At 41.2% G+C, this 20,262-nt stretch overlaps 2 protein-coding genes across 6 annotated transcripts in view; one reads left to right on the top strand and one right to left on the bottom strand.

Annotated features, from left to right (window-relative positions):
- Positions 1-16,916, bottom strand: part of MASTL (microtubule associated serine/threonine kinase like) — a 48,072-nt gene extending 31,156 nt beyond the window's left edge. For 4 of the 5 annotated variants that reach the window (XM_050939029.1, XM_050939030.1, XM_050939031.1 and 1 more), the window contains exons 1-4: positions 16,631-16,916; positions 5,572-5,709; positions 3,867-4,006; positions 3,038-3,126 (exon numbers count right to left, since the gene is read on the bottom strand). In XM_050939029.1, the coding sequence (XP_050794986.1) occupies positions 3,038-3,126; positions 3,867-4,006; positions 5,572-5,709; positions 16,631-16,801 (538 nt within the window). In that variant the 5' untranslated portion in view covers positions 16,802-16,916. Of the gene's footprint in view, positions 1-3,037; positions 3,127-3,866; positions 4,007-5,571; positions 5,710-15,847; positions 16,125-16,630 lie in introns of those variants that run through there. The other variant, XM_050939034.1, reaches the window with a different exon arrangement.
- An 80-nt stretch (positions 16,917-16,996) lies between these two features.
- YME1L1 (YME1 like 1 ATPase) overlaps positions 16,997-20,262 on the top strand; it is a 39,430-nt gene continuing 36,164 nt past the window's right edge. The window contains exon 1 of the mRNA XM_050939077.1: positions 16,997-17,094. The gene's annotated coding sequence lies outside the window, so the exon portion shown is untranslated. The remainder of the gene's footprint in view (positions 17,095-20,262) is intronic.

Here is a 20,262-nt window from a genome sequence, read left to right as displayed (position 1 = left end):
TCAGGTTTTCAATGCCATATTGCAAAGGTTCAAAAGGAAGGCAAATGTCTAAGAAATTTCCACTGTTTTTTTTCAAAATGATGAAATAAGAGACCCCCGTGTGATTAATTTGAACAAGAGTGTTGTCAAGCTTAAAAAGAACAACAGTATTAGGCCTCAAGTATCAGAGGGGTAGCCGTGTTAGTCTGGATCTGTAAAAGCAGCAAAGAATCCTGTGGCACCTTATAGACTAATAGACGTTTTGGAGCATGAGCTTTCGTGGGTGAATACCCACTTCCTCAGATGCATGTATTAGTATTAGGCCTAAAACTTCCGGAAGCTTCACAAAGCGAGCCTTGTAGAATTAGTTTTAAGGAGCAAGCTTTGCAAGAGGAAACAGACTTGTGGTAACGGGTAGCAGAGCATTTTGACCACATTACGCTAACTCCTATAAAGTGAGATAAGTTGTACAACCCTCCCCTCCGGGCACAGCTTGTCTAGCCCACATTGACCATATTTGGAACATATGGCTATTAAACAAACCACAGTCAAGACAATGGACTATATGGGCATAAATTATCTCCTTGTACATAACTTATAAAACTAAAACAACAATTGGCTACAAGAAAATAAGTAAGCATGAATTATGCAGCCAACTCTAATCACATTAAAGATTTGGCCTAACCTGATTGGTTGACCTGCTTCAAAACAGTGGGCAGATTAGAATAAATGTATAGAGCCTCAAGTGGGCGTGTGTGTGTGTCTTGGTGTAAGAAGTTATTCTCTTTGATCGGTCTGACCCACACCCCCTGAACCGAGGAAACCTGAATCACACTGACTATCTGTACCTGGCCAGTGCAAAGAGCGGTCGACTAAAAGGTAACATATTCTTGGTAGGGTAAGGTTTTAAAGTAAAATAGTCTGGTTGCATGCAGTATAGGTTTATGGAGTAAAGAAGTCTGGGTTGCTCGAGCGGTTTTAATCTCAAGTTGTACTGATACTATAGTATTAAGAATGGTAGTGTCGGGATAATTTGATCTCAGGTTATATCAATGCTGCAGTATTAAAAATAGTAATAAGTACCAGATGTATAGTATTACTTGTAGTTGTGCTCATCTTCCTTATTCAATGCTGGTCTTTAACTTTTCTTTTCCTAGTCTGTCTGTGTTGCATTTATAGCCATAAGTCATTAAAACCCTTTCTTGAGGAATAATCAGTAGTTTTAATTTCTTTATGTGGACACCACTTAACCTCATTATATCTGTGTTGGGTGGTGGGAAGTAGTGATCACTCAAGGCACCTTTGGGGCCCTGGTGCATGCCTCCTCCTTCCATTAATCTCCACACCCAGGAATTTTGAGGTAAGGTGGTACTGAGTGTACCTTCTGGGGCATATTCAGTTCTCTCTAATTAATATATAGAGCTAAGATGCATGGTGATAGACACCTGCTATAGTAATTTTAACATGGCAAAACTATGATCTGTTTTTGTGGTAGGATGGGGGGAGATGGGCTTAAGAAATCAATCTGGCATACATGCAGTACATTTTTAATAAGATTTTCTCACTAAGCTTATGAAGTGCGCATCTATAAAAGTGAAGGCTATAGACATTTTTTTATTTATTCATTCATTCAATTTTAGAAAAGGCAGTATGGAAAGTAAGGTAGGAATTTCTATATATTAAGAGAATATTAGAGTTGTACAGTTAACATAATTGCTATAATAACTAGTCACATACTATTTCAGAGATATACATATTTTTTCCTACAACCTTAGCTACATATAGCTTCTTAATATTTTTTCATTCCTGTAGATTTATACTAATTTCGCTTTTGTTTGCAGGGTTGTAACTGTACTGGTCCAGGATACAAGACTCAAAGAAGAGTTCTGTGGAGCTCAAAAGCTTGTCTTCAGTCAGTCCAATCAAATGTATTACCTCATCCATCTTGTCTCACTAATTTTGCTGCCATTATGGTTCAGCAACGTATAATTTTAACAGACTGTCCTGTCAGTGCTCTTCTCTCTAAATCACATATTTTAGTCATTTAGTCAGCATCCATATATGGCACATTTCTCTTTTCAAAAAGCGGTAGATTCTGCAATTCAGGGAATGACACTATTAACTATTAAGTTAAATTAACTATCAACATGGTGATGAGGCTATTAACTATTAAGTAAAAATAGCTACCAACAGAGGTGATCTGTATATATCGGCAAGTTTATACTATTGTGCTATGTTGCATATAGAATATAACATGATGTGTAACAGTTTACTGTGAAGTTTCAAAAATACACAACTGTCTGGCATATACAGTATATTACACAGTATCTAAGATTGTAGAATGGTATATATTCTGTTTGAGAAATAGTATAGGATCATGTACTACAGGACAAATTATAATGCATACATTATGAGTGAGGCTACATTTTAGACAAGGGACTTTTACTATATACCCCCTCCTCCAAAAGCTTACTATTTACTTAAATATGATTTTATAACAGTAACATTAGTCAAGGAACTGCACCAGTCATGTGTGGTATCACTACAGTAGAACCTCAAAGTTATGAACACCTCAGGAATGGAGGTTGTTTGCAACTCTGAAATGTTCATAACTCTGAACAAAACATTATGGTTGTTCTTTCAAAAGTTTACAACTGAACATTGACTTAATACAGATTTGAAACATTACTATGAACAAGAAAAAAGTTGCTTTCCTTTTATTTTTTTTAAATAGTTTACATTTAACAGTACTATAATGGATTTGCTTTTATTTATTTTTTTAATCTCTGCTATTGCTTGATTGCGTACTTCCGGTTCCAAATGAGGTGTGTGAGTTGACTGGTCACTTCATAACTCTGGTGTTCATAACTCTGAGGTTTCACTGTACTGGTCATTGATTAGAAATATCTGTTATGTATATTTGTACAGTGCCTGGCTCAGGGGACCCTGATTCTGATTGAGGCCACTACATGCCACTGGAATGTAAAATACCAAGAATATTAAAACACAATATTTAGAAACCACTGAGGAACCACAGACTCATTGATCCACATCTCACCTCTGTTCAGAGTAACTCTGGAGAGCCCGAAGTCTGTCAATTTAACATGGCCCTCATTAGAAATTAGCATGTTGTCTGGCTTCAGGTCCCTGCAGAAATAAAGGTAGTGAAATAAGATTGGCGTACAGACAATTTAGCATAAGAAAGAAGGAAGGAGAAAGCATTAAGTAGAAAGAAGTTACTCAACCAACAATGGGGGCATTTATAGTTCTCCAGGATCAATATTAGGGCCCATTTCCCATTAGGAAACCATTTTTAAGTACAGATGCTAGAGATGTATCTTAGCATTAAAAATGCAAACATCGTGTAGCCTGAAATATATGCCACAAGATTTGTATACCTCATAATTTTAATCTCTTGGGGAGCATGTCAAACTGTCTCACTGAGGACTACCAAACTATTAGTACTTACTAGCATTTGACATTTAGCATTACTAGCCATTGGCTATAGATTTCAAAATGCATTCCTTGACGTGCAGTAGTAATATAAATTGAAGAGAATATTTCATCACAGGGGGAGAAGAGCAGTCCCTACTGTCTTCTCCCCAATCCTCCCACAGACTTGGTAGCATTCAAGGGGCACTGGGGACAGAGTAGCCAAGTTCCTCCTCTTATTCCCTTTGAGGGACAAATTAAAAGAAGACTAAAAGTTGCTTCTCCCTTCAGAAACTAGGCTAGGGATGGATATTCACAAATAGACACTCAATATTCAGAGGCTGATGACATGAGAGCTGGACTCCACAAGGATTACATGCTCATACCATAAAATGAGCTTTAACAACAAACAATGTGTTAGTTTGCAGTCATAAAACTACATATTAGATTTTTACCTGTGGATTATCCCATGCCTGTGAAGGTAATCAAGAGCCAGTGCTGCTTCAGAAATATACTTCACTGCCATTTCTTCATCAAAATAGCCATATATGTGGAGAAGAGATTTGACATCTCCACCAATAAGATATTCCATCATCTGCCATTGAAAGATTTCATTTTTAAAATGAATCTTTATTTTTGATTGAGATATTTAAGATTACATAATTATGAACTACCTTTTTCCTTTTCAAAAGAGGAGCATTTCATATGGGGTAAAGTAGATAAAAGAATTCTTGTGGTAGTTTAACTCATTTCTCAGGTAAGTCACTGAAGCAATGTTTAATTATATTTCTTTCTGTTTAGAAGACTTAATCCAGATGACATGGCTAATAAAACATTCCTCTGATGGACATAGAAGCTTTTTATTGCTTCTTTTTGTAACCCTGGTCAGCTTTTCAATAGGTTAGATTGATTACACATAACACTTCCCATGATAGGAAGTATAATTTGATTAAGCAAAATTCAGTGTCAGTCAAGGATAATTGAACCCAAATTTCACAAAATATCTGTCTTATCAACATTAAAGTATCTTAATGATTGTATTTTGAAAGTGTAAATATGTAATACACAATCCAGGCCCAAATTTTCAGAGATGAGTAATTCCCAAGATTATGTACACGACTAGAGTAATTGTGCATTCAAGACACTAGAAAGTCTGTAATTATGAGCATGCTTAAAGGCCCAAATGTAAAAAATTAAGCTCTGTTTTTCCTTAACATAATCGGGGCAATAACAAATGGTCTGAATACGATCCTGCATTAAATGTATTTTAAAAAGTTAACTTTCTAAATTGTAATTTATTTGGGCTGTCCAAACCAATATTAATACTATTTCAGTGTCTAAAGACCAATACATCTTTATTAAATTTAAATGTAAAATTAAATGCTATACTACAGACATTAAGAGAATAGCATGTTTCACAAAAGCAAGATTTCTCAAATCCATTCATCAACAGTAAGTAGGAAGCTTTTTGTATCAAGCGTCTTTGTCATCCCTTCTGGCAGAATCTAGGCTTTCATTTAAAAAAATATGGGTCCTAATCCCTTCTGCATAGCTGAGGCATCTCTTGTATGAACCCTGCTCAAATCCTACTCAAGACTTAGGGAGGGAGTGTTAAATTGCTGGTTCTATCACAGAGAGCCTACCACAGAAGGAGGCTTGGCCTATATTTATCTCAAAAGTGTGTCAGAAGCCTGTGTTAGTCTTTATTTTATCCTTCAATCATCCCGTTCCCACCTACCCCAATTAACTCTGCACTTTAAGTACTGGCAGCAAGAGCATACATTTTACTGTTAGTGATCTACTGGATATTTTCAAGGCACACACACAAGCACTCTGACCCCACAGTCTTCTTAAATATGTGGCTCATTTTTATTTTGGACCCAAAATTGTGCTAGGCATTCTTGACCAGGTTAGCTACGTGGAAGGACTCTTCTGTTAGAAAGGAGGGGTTAAAAGGAGTCAGGGAGAAGGAAGATATTAATCCCACATAACTACTCTAGTTAAGACCTCATACTGGATGAGAAGTGATATGAAATGACACAAATACCCAATCCTCATTATTGCAAGAGCATATTTTCGAACATTACAATTCTTCTAATGAACTTCATTCTCTACTATGTTTTCAAAGATGACTTAAAGCACTGTAAACCACTTACTCACCAAGTAGACATTGTTAGCTGACTGAAGTGAGTAGTATAAGTGTACAATGAAAGGACTTTTGCTGAGAGCCAATGCATCTCTCTCTGCCTGGACCTGGTGAACCATGTTTTTATTTATCAAGTCCGCTTTTTTGACCACCTGTAAAACAATTCATGTAGAAATGAATTCACAGCAATAATTTGCCATACTCATTTATTTTCAAGAATACACATGCTGATAAGATTAGTCAGTTTCCTAGATAAACTTTCCTTCACTGAGTTCCATGTCTCAATGGCACAGCTAGAATGACATTTTACAAACTGCCTTTGTATTGTGGTTCTATGGTTTTGTACATGGACACCTACTTTGAAGAATTCTCCTGCAACATCTGAAGAAAATTATTCACACTATTTGCATTTCAGGTTATTTAAAAAAAGGCTACTCTCATCTGAATGTCTGACTAGCATCTAATGTGTTTGAGTCCCTCTAACTCAGAGGGTACCAACAACTTTCCATGCAATTACAGCTTCCTGAAAACTAGTTAATAAGCTATATTTGAAGAAATTAGGTTGTAATTAAATAGTTAAGAATTATATTTGACATAATAGTTACATAGCTTATGTGTAGGGTGCTACCAAATTCACAGTCAATTTTGGTCAATTTCACAGTCATAGGATTTTTTAAATGGTCAATTTCACTGTTTCAGATGTTTACATCTGAAACATCACCGTTATAACTCTGGGGGTCCTCATTGTTGCAAAGCTATGAAGGCAGCACAGCCACAGAGCTTCCAGCAGTCAGGGGAGGTTCCCAGAGTTGAGTCTGACCCCGCTCAGGAGTGGCCCCTTCAAGGGAAGAGGAAATCCCGTCTCTTGTCTCTCCCTGGCCCAGCCAGGATTAGCAGCTGGACCCTGATACATGGTAGAACCCCCTGAGCTGGGGTGTTCCAGCCCTGCCCCTCCACTACAATAGCCAGATACCATGAGGGTGATCAGTTCACCCATAAATTTGGTAGGGCCCAGTTACAAGGTACAGACAAATTTGAGGACTCTGTGTGAAGTGTAGAGCTATTCTGTTGACTCACACTGGTAGCCTGAGGTCAGCTGACTCTATGGCACTCCAAACCTTTGCAGAGTAGTGTGAAGTAAAGATAGGAGTTCCACAAGGTCCCAGTGGCCAGGGTGGACAAAAATCAATGATAAAAAAAAAAACAAAAAAAACCCCTTTTTTTTTATTTAAATCTGATTTGTTTGATAAAATGTTTTGTGAGGAAAAAACCTATCTAAAGGTAGTTTTAATTAAGATACATTATACCTCAAAGATATCTCATCATGGAATCAGGTTTCAGAGTGGCAGCTGTGTTAGTCTGTATCAGCAAAAAGAACAAGGAGTACTTGTGCACCTTAGAGACTAACAAATTTATGTGAGCATAAGTTTTCGTAGGCTAGAACCCACTTCAGCATCCCAATCTTTCTATCTACCCAACGGGATTCAGTGCTCAGTCTAAAAGATACCATCAGAGAAGCTCAGTTTTGCAAATCTCAAACTGTGGATTTGTATCTCCAGATGTAACATGTTTATTAACAGCAAAAATGTTTTTAAACAAACAAATAATATAGAGAGGTGAGAAATAACATAACTCAACTCTATTGTCCCTCTGCAAATTTGTGTACACAGAGTTGATCTCTTACCTCTCTCTAAAAGTGCAAAGTTTCAGAAAGTTGAACGAATAGAAGATTGTTGGGGGCGGAATAGATCTGGACAAGGAGAAGAAGTCTGGAGATAAATGTGAGAAGCGAGGGACATATGCTTGTTTTGTCAAAATATTATGTTTGCTGTTGAAGAAAGAAATCCAGAATACTTAACGTTGTTGTTTTAGTTAAATAAAACAATTTCAATGTCTGTCTGGTGATGTTCTCCTCCTAATACAGCACGGCAAGAAAATCCTCCAAATATTAATGATTAACTTGTTGAAATGGAGATAGATCACCTCCCAAAGACTTCATAAATATCTGCTTCAATTACCTTTGGTAAACAAAATAACTGAACTATCATTCATTTTCTCATATAGCTGTAAAACTAATCTGAAAAGTTTTCAGAATAAATCACTATTTAAAAATGTACAGTAACTCCCCACTTAATGTCCTCTCACTTAACATTGTTTCATTCAGTTGATCCCTGCTCAATTACAGAATGTGCACCATTTAATGTGCAATGCTTTGCTATAAAGTCGTTTGGCTACCTGCTTTGTCCACAGCTAGCAGCCCCCCTGAGCTCCCCTACGCCCCTTCCCCCCACACAACACCTCCTACCTGCCGGTAGACCTCATGGATCAGCGCCTTCCTCCTCCTGCCTGCAGCAATCAGCTGGCTTGCAGCTTTCATGAGGGAGGGGGGAGGAGTGAGGATTCGGCATGCAGGCTCCCCTTCCCTCCCAAATGCCGCAGGCTAGCTGATTGCTGCGGGCAGGAGGTGGGGGAAGGAGGGAGAGCCTGCGCACCGAGTCCTCGCTCCTCTCCCCTCCCTCATGAAACCTCGCAAGCCAGCTGAACCTGAACCTCGCAAGCCAGCTGATTGCCATGGGCAGGAGGCAGGGGAGGAAGGGGGGAGGACGCGGCGTGCGGAGTAAAGGGGGAGGGGAAGAAGAGGCAGGTTAAGGGTGGAGGGTTGGGGAAGGTGTGGCGTGGGCAGGCCCAGGGTTGAGCCCCTACACCTGGTGCTTGCAGAGTAGAGGAAGCTGCCGCTGCGCAATGTGCTTCTCCTAGCCTACAGCACCTTCAGCCTCCTTGCCTGTTTCATTGTCTCCCAGGTCAGTGGGCTGTGCCTGTGTGGCGTAAGACAGGGGCACCTCCCAACTACAGTACTGCATTGTATGGCAAAAAGAAATTTCCCTGGAACTTAACCCTATTTACATTCATTCTTATGGGGAAATTGGATTCACTTAACATTCTTTCACTTAAAGTAGCATTTTTCAAGAACGTAACTACAACGTTAAGTGAGGAGTTACTGCATAGTGTGTACCTTCTAAAAATGAAACCTACATCTACCTCTGAGTTGTGAAGAATATGTATTACGGTTATAACAATCAAAAAGAATGCACTTTTATGTAGAAAGCCATAATTAAATCAAGTCTTCCTGACTAGTGATATAAATCAATTCGATTTAAATCAAATCCACCCTGCCCTTGGCTACCTCTACATTTTAGGGAGAACCAAGAGAGGGAGCCAGTGACCCTGCAGAGAGTTATGCCAGGTCTATGCTATAAAGTTTTGTTGGCATAGTTATATCGGTCAGACGTATGAGGAAAAAAACAAACCACAATCCCAGCCAATATTGCAGCTATGTCAACCGAAGAATGCTTCTGTCGGCATAATTAGTGTCATTTGGGGAAGCAGGCATTAAGCTACATCTACACTAGAGGACTCTGCCAGTATAGCTATACCTGCAAAGCATTTGTAATATAAATAAGGCTTTACTAGGCTTATTGAGGTTTTAGGTCTAGGGGTGGAGTAGAGCGGACTTTATAGAGCTCCTAAGCAAAGCATTAGTCTTCATATTTTTAGAAAAAGGAAATTAAAATATATAAAATTTAACTAGTAACTGGAATTTAAAAGTAACAATAAGGTTTAAATATTTGTTGAATGTGTACCAAGGACTATTACAGACAAAAGTATGCACTTAAAAATACGGAAATAATAATTAAAGGAAGAAGAAACCTCAGATACACTCACAATTCATATCACTCACAGTTCATATCACTTCAAAGGAAAATGTGTAAAATATTACATTGCACATTCCAAAACAACCTTAAATCTGCCCACCAATATCCTCCCACCATTTAATAGGAACATGTTTATCACAAATACAAATAATGGATGTTTTAAATAACACACTAGTCTGGTATAATGAACAGGATGTTCTTAGGTGTGTAGCCTAGATGTGAGGTGTATCTGACAGCTGTGCTTTGCTCATGTTGGAAGGATGCATAGGGAAAGAATGGTGACATTTTTGTATAAGAAAGCTGGAGGAGGAATGAGCTTTCTGCTCCATTAGCACACTAGTCAGGGAAGGACTCATTGCCTTTAAATGGACAATGAGGGGCAATATAAATATCCCATCTCTTACACATAACAAGCCAGTGAACTACAAGACAGCAACTGAGCAGCAATGGTTAGTGAGGACCTGCAGCCCAAAGTGTACCGTACAATCTCATAGTTAAACACCTCAGGAATGGAGGTTACTTGTAACTCCAAAATGTTTGCAACTCTGAACAAAACATTACGGTTGTTCTCTCAAAAGTTTACAACTGAATATTGACTTAATACAGTTTTGAAATTTTACTAAGCAGAAGAAAAATGCTGCTTTTAACGATATTAATTTAAATGAAACAAGCACAGAAAGTTTCCTTATCTTTGTCAAATCTCTCTTTTTTTAAATCTTCCCTTTTTTCAGTAATTTATATTTAACACAGTACTGTATTTGCTTTTTTGGGGTGAGGGAAGGGAGGGAAGGAAGAGGAGGTCTCTGCTCCTGTCTGATTGCAAATTCTAAATGAGGAATGTGGTTGACTGGTCAATTCATAACTCTGGTGTTCATAACTCTGAGTTCTACTATATATCATTTACATTGGGTGGGCTTAACACAGTTTCTAATCAATATGTTGAAGTTGGACAAAGATACAAGGTGGTTAAGGTTGATTTTAAAATGTGATATTTAATGCATATATTACTTAAGGGACTATATGAACCGTGAGGATTTGAATAATTATCTTCCTTCTATATTTCCCAATGTTTAAATGCGTAGACCATGGGTTCTTAACCTGGGACTCATGATCACCCTGACTTATTTATAATGGGAGAAGGTTCCATATAAGGAAAAGGGGATCCCAATAGGAAAAATGTTGAGAACCACTTAGTGTATTCGTTGTATATACACATTTCAACTTTAATGTTAACTCAAAATCTTGGCCTGCTAATTTACTAAGCTGAAGCTTCTATCTGTACATCATAGATTCTAGAGACATACTCAAATCTGCTTAATATATGGTGACATGGGGCATTTAGATGGCTAAAAAGGGCAAATACTAAAATTAATTTTTCATTATTTAAAGTCTCCTCTAAAAGCATTGTGAGTTGGAAAATTTAACTGTTGACAACAAGCATTAAATTTACTTTTAACCAATAAAAGATACTATCTCACCTAGTTAAGAAGATTTAAATTCTTGCAGGATGCATCCTCCATTTACGTGGACACTGCTTTCCTTCCCTAGCTGCCAGTAATAAGCTAACTCCTTATTTTAAGTTTTATGTGAAATTAATGCTTAGTTTCAAACTAGTATGTGCAACCGTTGGTAAAATATATAACCTATAATTAGAAAGTCAATGAATAATACTTATTGATAAAGCCCTACTTAAATTGTGGGATGATCGTAAAAAAAGTCAATTATTACTTTTCCGTGATTTTCTGCTGTCAGCCGCCTGGGGCTGAGAGCAGCCACCCTTGCTCTCAGCCCTGGGACAGCCAGGGTTTCCACTGTTAGCCCCGTGCAGAGTGGAACTCCCACTGTCAAAATTGTGATGGAAGTCTAAAATATTTGCATGGACAACTTTTTTCAAAGGAGGTAATATCAGTAGTGAAACTACCCCTTTCTTACCACTTATGGCAAAATTTAGTTAGAATTATGACTGGGTCTTCTAAAGAAAAATATTTTAAATGCAGAAATCTTGCCTCTGCAATTAAGCAATACTGCTATCCTCTATGGAAAGAAGTTACATGCAGTGAAAAGAGCACATTTGTGATAAGTAAAATGTATGTCATTAAAATTCCCACCCTTAACTGGCTAATTTTGTAAGCGGGGGGGGGGCGGCGGGGGGGGCAAATCTACTTTATGCATAAGTCAGAAAAATGTAATGTCAATTTCATAATCAAAAGTAATAAAATATTGGTCTCCTCAGGAGAAAGCCTCAGCAAACACAAGCAATTAATGATGACAAATAACTGTCTTCGTTAACTGTGAGACAAGGTGGGCTGAGGTACCTTAAGGGCACTGTGAGGCTCAAAAGTTTGTCTCTCTCACGAACAGATGTTGGGCCAATAAAAGATACTATCTCACCCATCTTGCCTAATATCTGGGACCAACGTGGCTATAACTACACTGCATACGACCGCTGTTAACTGTGACCTTCAGCAACAATACCATATTACATCAAACATATCCTCTGCCTGTGCCATCTACTGCTTGCGCCGGGGGAACTGTGCACCACTGTGCATGTGCACAATTCATATCCAATGCAGATTCCGCCGTTCCTGTTCGGAAAATATGTTCTGCTTGAGAAATCCTGCAGCCCCGCCTTCCATCCACCAGAGGTCACTGTGGCACTAGAATAGCCAGAAGCCAACTGCATTCATCACATCACCCTGCTCGCGGACCCAGTAAGGACAGACAGAGTGAGGGCATACGGGACTTCTTGGAGGGGATCACAGATTGGGCTTCAGGAGGGCTAGTGGTGGGGGACAGACTGGATCATGGGCTCAGGAGCTAGTGGGGTGATAGCACTGAGCCAGGGGCTGAATGGGAAGGGTGCTGCAAGGCCACATGGGGATGGGGGTAGGAGTGTGCAAGGACACACAGGGAGAGGAGCAGATGTGCCTGACTGAATGGGAGAGGCTTGGGGTCAGCCAGGGTTTGCATGGGGGAGGCTTCCCAATGATCCTTCACCTCCCCCTGAAAAACCCTGTTCCATCCTTCTCCCACCTACACCCAACAACCCTCCAGATTCACTCTCAGGCTCCCTCCCTCTCCTTCAGCTCCTCCATTACCCCTGACGTCCCCAAGCCTTTGCACTTCTTCTGAAGGATGAGTGTAATACATTTCTGTATTGCAGTTTAAATGAATTACTCAAAAGTTCGGTATTAATATGCCTAGTAAGGAATCTGTCACAACAACACTACCTGAATCTTTTCTTTTTTTTTGGTCTATATTGTTAGAGACATACTTGCTGGAAGGTATATTTCAAATTTTGAAATAAATTACCAAAATAATTGAAACTGGCACGATTATATTGTGTTATTTTGACAAATAAAATATGTAGAATTTTAAAATCTCGTGAGCAGAATTTTTAATATTTTGGCAGAGAACTCCCCCAGGAGTAACTTATCTAAAGAACAAATTCAAGCAGGTATAAAATATACACTGGAGATCACCATCCACCAGCAGATTAATTCCCTGTTCATTCCCTGTAAAGCATCTGGTATTGGCCACTGTCGAAGACGGGAGACTGGGCTAGATGGACCATTGATATGCCCAATATGCCCATTCTTATTTTAGGAGAAGACAACCATTAAGGCTGTCATGGTATAATTCCCTACTCTGAACCTCAGCGTCCAAAAGATGGGGAACTAGCATGAATTCCTCTAAGCTCAATTACCAGTTTAGTACTTGTAGCGCTGCCACAAACCAGGAATTCCAGTGCCTGGAACACTCTGGTCCCCCCAAAACCTTGCCTGGGGACCCCCCAAAACCCAGTCCCTCTGGATCTTAACACAAGGAAAGTAAACCCTTTCCCTCACCATTGCCTCTCCCAGGCTTCCCCTCCCTGGTTTACCCTGGAAGATTACTGTGATTCAAACTCCTTGAATCTTAAAACAGAGAGGAAAATTTACCTTCCCCACTCCTTCTCAATCCCCCTCCCAGACTCTCCCTGAGAGAGAAAGTAATCCTAACACAGAGAGCAATTAACCTCTCTTTCCTCCTTCCCTCCTTTCTCCCCACCAATTCCCTGGTGGATCCAGACTCAGTTCCCTGGGGTCTCACCAGAATAAAAAAACAAACAATCAGGCTCTTAAACAAGAAAAGCTTTTAATTAAAGAAAGAAAAAACAGTAAAAATTATCTTTGTAAATTTAAGATGGAATATGTTACAGGGTCTTTCAGCTATAGACACTGGGAATACCCTCCCAGCCTAAGTATACAAGTAGAAATTAAAATCCTTTCAGCAAAATACAAATTTGAACTCCTTCCAGCCAAATACACATTTGCAAATAAAGAAAACAAACATAACCTAACTCGCCTTATCTACCTGTACTCACTATTCTGAACTTATAAGAGCCTGTATCAGAGAGATTGGAGAGAAACCTGGTTGCACGTCTGGTCCCTCTGAGCCCCCAGAGTGAACAACAACCAAAAACTAACAGCACACACAAAACTTCCCGCCCTCAAGATTTGAAAGTATCCTGTCCCTTGATTGGTCCTCTGGTCAGGTGACAGCCAGGCTCACTGATTTTGTTAACCCTTTACAGGCAAAAGAGATATGAAGTACTTCTGTTCTATTAACTCTTACTTATCTGTTTATGACAAAGGCATTATTAAATGCTCTCAAAATACATTACAACAGTTTAGCATTGATTCTGCAAACACTTAATCATATGCTCAACTTTGCTACTGTGAGCAGAAATGTCTTGTAAACACACAGGTATAAAAATTTTATTAAAGTTAATGTTTAAAATCAAATTTGCACAAGTTAAGAGGGAAGGTATTGTACACCTGGGGTCAGGCTGGAGTTATGAGAGATTACAAGTATCAATTATAAGGTTTACAAGAAACATACATAGTATACAACCAGCATAGACCTATGGTTGGGGTGCGGGAGTTTTTAAAATGTTAGTGGATAAGTGGGCTCAGGTAGGTCACCCATAGAATGAATTTAGAGTCCAAGTCAGTATTGGTGTAGCAAATAAGTACATAGGTGGGGCACATCCCTTGGTTCATCAGGGAAGGAAGTGGGTTATTTCCCTGACCGGTGGTCTCAATTACTTGACCTGGGACTGACAGTGTTTGGGATTTTTTTTGTTTGATTTTTAAATCAAAAACTTAACATTGTTACCCCCAAGAGCAACCCAAACAAAATGATCATAATGAAAGTTTGTGTGAGCATTCCAGCTGTGCAATATATCAGTTAAGGGTATGTCATCCCCAAAACCATGATTCCAAAAGATTCAGTCTGAGGTTACACTTGCATGATTCCAAAAGATTCAGCGAAGGCTACACTTGCACTTCAAAGTGCTGCCGCGGCAGCGCTTTGAAGTTTCGAGTGTGGTCGCAATGCTGCACGTACTCCATATCCTCTACGGGTGTAGCTTGCAGCGCTGGGAGCCGTGGTCCCAGCGCTGCAGCACTGTTTACGCTGAAGCTTTACAGCGCTGTATCTTGCAGCGCTCAGGGGAGTGTTTTTTTCACACCCCTGAGCGCGAAAGTTGCAGCGCTGTAAAGCGCCAGTGTAGCCATGGCCTCAGACACTAATGTCCCAACACTGCAAATGATCTGCCCCCACAGATCCTGTTAGCTAATGAAAGAAATTCTGTCATTTTGAGATTACTCAATATGAAAAAAGGAATTTAGAAATTTATGGGAGTATACTTGCTCTGTGATGTCAGTCCTGGGAGCAGAGCTGTGCTGACAGCTAACAGACAAAGTAAGTAACACAGTATCTAGGTAGGCACTGCATTGTCTTAACTTCATCAACCTAAGCACTGCGCCTCTCAGAGATGGAGTTAGGGTATGTCTATACATACACCGCTGCAGCAATGCAGCTGTACAGATATAACTGTGCCTTTGCAGCGCATCTAGTTTATTTTATTTAGTGTGTGTATAGCCTAGTCAAGTGATGGCATCTTCAGTGGCATGATACAGTTCTTCTACGCCACCGCTGAACCTAGTCAGCAGGCATTCATCGACAATGTGCTTCATCGTCTGTGTTGCACCCCAGCTGCACAAAGGGCTGTCACGAATGTCCCAGCGATACTGGCTGGCTGCATAGAGACCCTGCCTGGTCTGGAACCTGTTTAACAGGGACCACTGGCAACGGGGCAGGTCAAAACCAGATGGGCAAATTGAGGGGTTGGTGACAAGGGACTGGTTGGGGATTAAAATAGGTATCCATTCCTCTCGCTGCAGTGTTTCTGCCCTAACATCCTGGCGTGGAGGATGAGACCATAATGGGCAACGTGAAAGCAAACGGGTAGCAAGTCTGGTGAAGACGCTCTGTGCCAACAGGAGAGAATTGGTATTAAAAAAAAAAAAAAATCACCTTAGCGAGCAGCAGAAGCTATGTCAGCAGGAGAAGCTCGCCAGTCCACAGCGCTGTCCACACAAGCACTTAGGTGGCTCAGTGAGGTAGAATATTCACACCTCTGAGCAATGTAAGTTTTGACAACATATGCTGTAGTGTAGTCATAGCCTTATTAAATCAATGTAGTGGGCAACTTACACCAACGGAGGCACACTATGGTGCGGACACTTACCACCTAACTGTAGTGTAGACCAGGTCCGAACCACACAGCTGCAGGGAGGGCAAACAGACAACACAAAGTTCCAGGCACAAGCTTGCCATGAGAACACCGCGAGGCACAACAAACAAGGGGGTCGTGGCGCCAGCCAGGGCACCCCTGGAACCGGAGCAGCCTGCACATGCCCCGCTGCCGCTCACGGACCGCTGGTTCTGGCCCCAGCCTAAGAGTCATTTTTCCGCTCCGGTCTGAGCTCCGGTTTGCTGAGCGCAGCCCGACTCAGCCCAGCAACCTGCTTCTTGAACCCAGACAGACTCTCGGCTCCGGTACCTGCCGAGCGCACCACGGGCCGCGACTCCCCGGCCACCGCCTCCGCAGGCCGGGGCCTGGCCCCTAGCAAGACGCAGCGCCAGCGGCCAAACGTACTCGGCGTGCAACAGGGCGCGTAGGAGCCGGGCCCAACTGAGGTCTAGGTGCGACTGCTCAGCTGCAGACCTCCCAGCCTGGCACATCGCCGGGCTGACTCACCCACGGCAGCTCCACGCCCCACCCCCGGCTATTCCCAGCGGGGGGGGGGGGCAGTGAAGCTGCCACGAGCCCGCGGCTAATTCGGGCCCAAACGGGCGGGCCATCGCTGGGGACTGCTAGCTGCCTGCCGGGCTATCGGGGTCCCGTCTGCAGAGGGCAGCGCTGGGCCCTGTTGAGACCATCGCGCTCCGCGTGTGACTGCGGGAACCGGAGCAGCGATGAACTCCCCCACATCCCCCGCGGGTCGGACTGCAGCCCCGCCGCTCTCACCTTGACAGCGTAGAGCTTCCCCCCCTTGCGGCCCAGGTAGACCTTCCCGAAGGCGCCGCGGCTGATGGGCTTCACGATGGTGAAGTCCTCTATGGAGGGCGGCCGGGGCACCGCGATGCGCTTCACCCGCGCGGGACCCCTCTCCCCAGCCGCGGGTTCCACAGTCCCCATCGCGCGGCTCTGCGCTCTCCGACTGTCCCCTCCACCGCTCCGTACCCCGCGCCAATTCAAAGCTAAGCCCCGCCCCACCCGCGGGTAACGTCATTGGCCAACTGACAGCAGCCGGCACGGGCGTTGGGCAGGATTTCCGAGAGCGATAAGGGGAGGGGTGAAAAGGAACGTGTGCGCATACAGCGCATGCGCAGTGACCAGTCTAGCAAGCGCACTGGGGAACAGGTAATAGCTGGGGGATCAAGCGGTCAGTCTCCAGTACAACGGGCCGCTTCGCAACTCTGCCTCTAAACGTAAGTGACCCCCAGGCAGCTCTGTCGCTAATGCCTCAGTGCAACTGACCCCACTGCAACCAATCCCAATACAACTGCTTCCAATATCTTAGTGCAGCTGCCTGTAATATAAACAACACCTAACATCCTGTTACAACTACCTCTAGTACAGTGGTTCTCAAACTTTTGTACTGGTGACCCCTTTCACATAGCAAGCCTCTGAGTGCGACCCCCCTTATAAATTAAAAACATTTATAATAGTTATATTATAAATGCTGGAGGCAAAGCGGGGTGTGGGGTGGAGGCTGGGTATTAAGAACTGTAAGCTGCCTGTAACCTCTGTTGGAGTGAGAGAAGCTGTTTGATTCAAACTTTACTTAGTCTGTAGAATTTAGACTGCAATTTTTTTTCTTTTTCTTATGTAACCAACTTTGATCTCTATGCCTGATACTTATAATCACTTAAAATCTTTCTGGAGTCAATAAAGATGTTTTATATTTTAATTAAAATAGTGTTGTTTTTGTTGTTGTTGTTGAAGTGCTTGGTGAATCTCTGTTCAGGTTAACAAGGGCTGTTGCACACTCACTACCCTTTGTTGAAGTGGTGAATTAATGAGCTTGTATTGTCCAAGAGAGTCTGGAGCCATGTAACATGGTATATTTCTGAGGTGCAAGGCTGGGGGCTGGGGTGATTGGCTGATGCCTCTTCTGTATAATTCATGAGTGGCTTGAAGAGCTATTTAGCTGGGTGTGGGTCTCCACATGCTGGTGACTGAGTGATCACAGCTCCTGCAGGGGTTTTCTGTTTGTCACTGGCATAGCTTTGTGAGAGACAGCCCAGGCTGGAGAGAGAAGGGGGCACAGCGGTCCCATAGTTTCAGGATGTACACAAAGGGTCCTGTCACAGTATGTATAGCAAATTAGGCCCGAATCTTACAAAGACATTGAATTCAATGGGACTACTTGTCTTCTTAAAAATTAAGCATGAAATCTTTGCCTGATCAAGACCCAAACTTAGACACTGTCAACTTAAAAATCATACTTTCGTACTATTTTAACCCATTGTTGGTAAAAATAACTAATATTACCATAACTGAAGACGAATAGAGAGAAGAATATTGTTGTCTGTCTTAAAATCTGATCCTCCACTGAACTTTGTACAGACAGAGAACCTGGAGGTCACAGAGATTACTAAAGTTAATGGAGGGTAGGACAGAATCTTCCTAAGTAAAGTGTTTTCAAGGATAGGGAACTTTGTTTATCTTGTGCATTTGACTGTACTTTGTATAAGTCAAGTTTCATTGTTTCCCTATATAGTCTATTATTTAGAGAGTTTCTTCAGTTCTGTGAACCTAAAGACATTTAAAATAGAGAAAAATTTGATTCTAAACCACAAAATTTGCCATGTGATTACAGGGACAGGTGTACTATCTGAACATTTGATTAGCTCTTTTTAAAAATAAAATACTGATTAGATTTTAAATTGGCAATGTCCCTTTAAAGGTTGTGTTTAATTGTTCTTCTCAAAATGTCCATTATAAAACTGCTTTATCTTTTCCCTTACAGCAAGAAATTTGATGCCCACATCTCTTTTGTGTTAGTTTAGCCATGTAACTTGCCAGCAATTTTTTTAATTTAAAAAAAGAAAATGTGCCAGCATGATTTTGCCATTGAACACTTGACTAGTCTGACACAAGTTTTATTTTGTTCATAAAGATGTAATACATTAAGACTCTGATCCTGCACTGAGCTCTAAAAGGCCTGCCCAAGCAGAGTTGATTGCAGGATTAGGGGCTCCTTTGAAAAATCCTTAGATGCAATATAGTGTACTCAATAGAGCCTTGCCTATTCTAGAAAAAGAAAAATTGCCTATTGCTGATAATAGGTTTCAGCAATGGGCACCTATTGTCAGCAACAGATAATTTTTCTAGTATGGACAATGTATGGATCACCAGAGTGTCTTTTCTTGGCCTTGGAATTTGTAGAAAACACATCAGGAAGAAAGGAGAAGACAGGGTGGAAGAAATCAAAGAACCCGCCCTCTCTGCCCCAAAAAAACAGACAGGAGATACCTTATCGGTCTCTAAAAGGAGAAATTATATTAATTGTTCAATGAGAGAAAGAGACACAAGAAGTGAGATCAAACAAAAGAGAGGAAAGGAAACAAAATAGCTGAAAAGGACAGAACAGATGGAGAGGGACATGGAAAGAATGACAAAATGCAGAGAAAAGGATAAATATTATGGCATGAGCCACACAAGACCAGATTCTGCCCTGGTTTACAGCCATGCAACTCCACTGACTTAACTGAGGTTGTACAGGCTATAAACCAGGAGAGAATTGGATTCAGAGTGGTAAGCTATTGAGGTGTAATTTATTTTCTGTAAGTTTCTTTTTACTTTAGTTCCCTAAACACACCACAGCTCGGTTTAATTTCAGGGAAGAATAGTAGAATTTTGTTTCTGTTGAAACATAAGTAAAATTGATGCATGCAACTAAGGTCCCAATCCTGCAAGATTATCAATTCAGGCAGATCGTTCCCAGTGTCCATGCAAAGTCCTATTGACTTTGTGAGCCCATGGACTGTGGTTTGTGAAATGTAAATGGCTTTAAGACAAACATTAGTTTAAAAAATATGACAGCCAAATTTATTTTTTCTACTCCTGCTCTCAATTCCTGCAGAATTATCTTTAATGGAGGACTGAAATCATTGAGTAACAGTATTAGAATACCAGCAGTCCTATTTTTGACAATTAAAAAAAATAAGTGCACTCCAGAAGTATTGCAGTACTCCTAAAATTGGAGAGAACATGAACTGCAACCTGGAATCAAGACATTCCTAAATTTTGGGAAGGTTTGGATTACAGTGTAGCAACTCAGGCTATTTTCATAATGTATTTGAAGGCAACCCTGGGAGCTCTGGAACAGCTAAGAATTGGATCTGGATTTTACATTTTACAGTTCCAGTCTCTTTGTAATATAAACCTGATAGCCTTCCCATTTCCCATGAGCTGGATTCCTTCACATCTTACTGACAGCCACGAGGATTTGTTCATTTGTATCATCAGATGATTGAGAGTAGGATGTGGAGTACTGGTTGGAGATACTGAGGGCCAGATTTCGATACCCATATTCACACCAAGAGGTACCTTGCTCTGTGAATGAGTAATGCTTCCATGCCTTTTTGTCA

Source organism: Gopherus flavomarginatus, chromosome 2 (genome assembly GCF_025201925.1).
Source record: "Gopherus flavomarginatus isolate rGopFla2 chromosome 2, rGopFla2.mat.asm, whole genome shotgun sequence".
In the NCBI taxonomy this organism is placed as follows: domain Eukaryota; kingdom Metazoa; phylum Chordata; order Testudines; family Testudinidae; genus Gopherus; species Gopherus flavomarginatus.
This window is presented reverse-complemented; position numbering and strand designations above follow the sequence as displayed.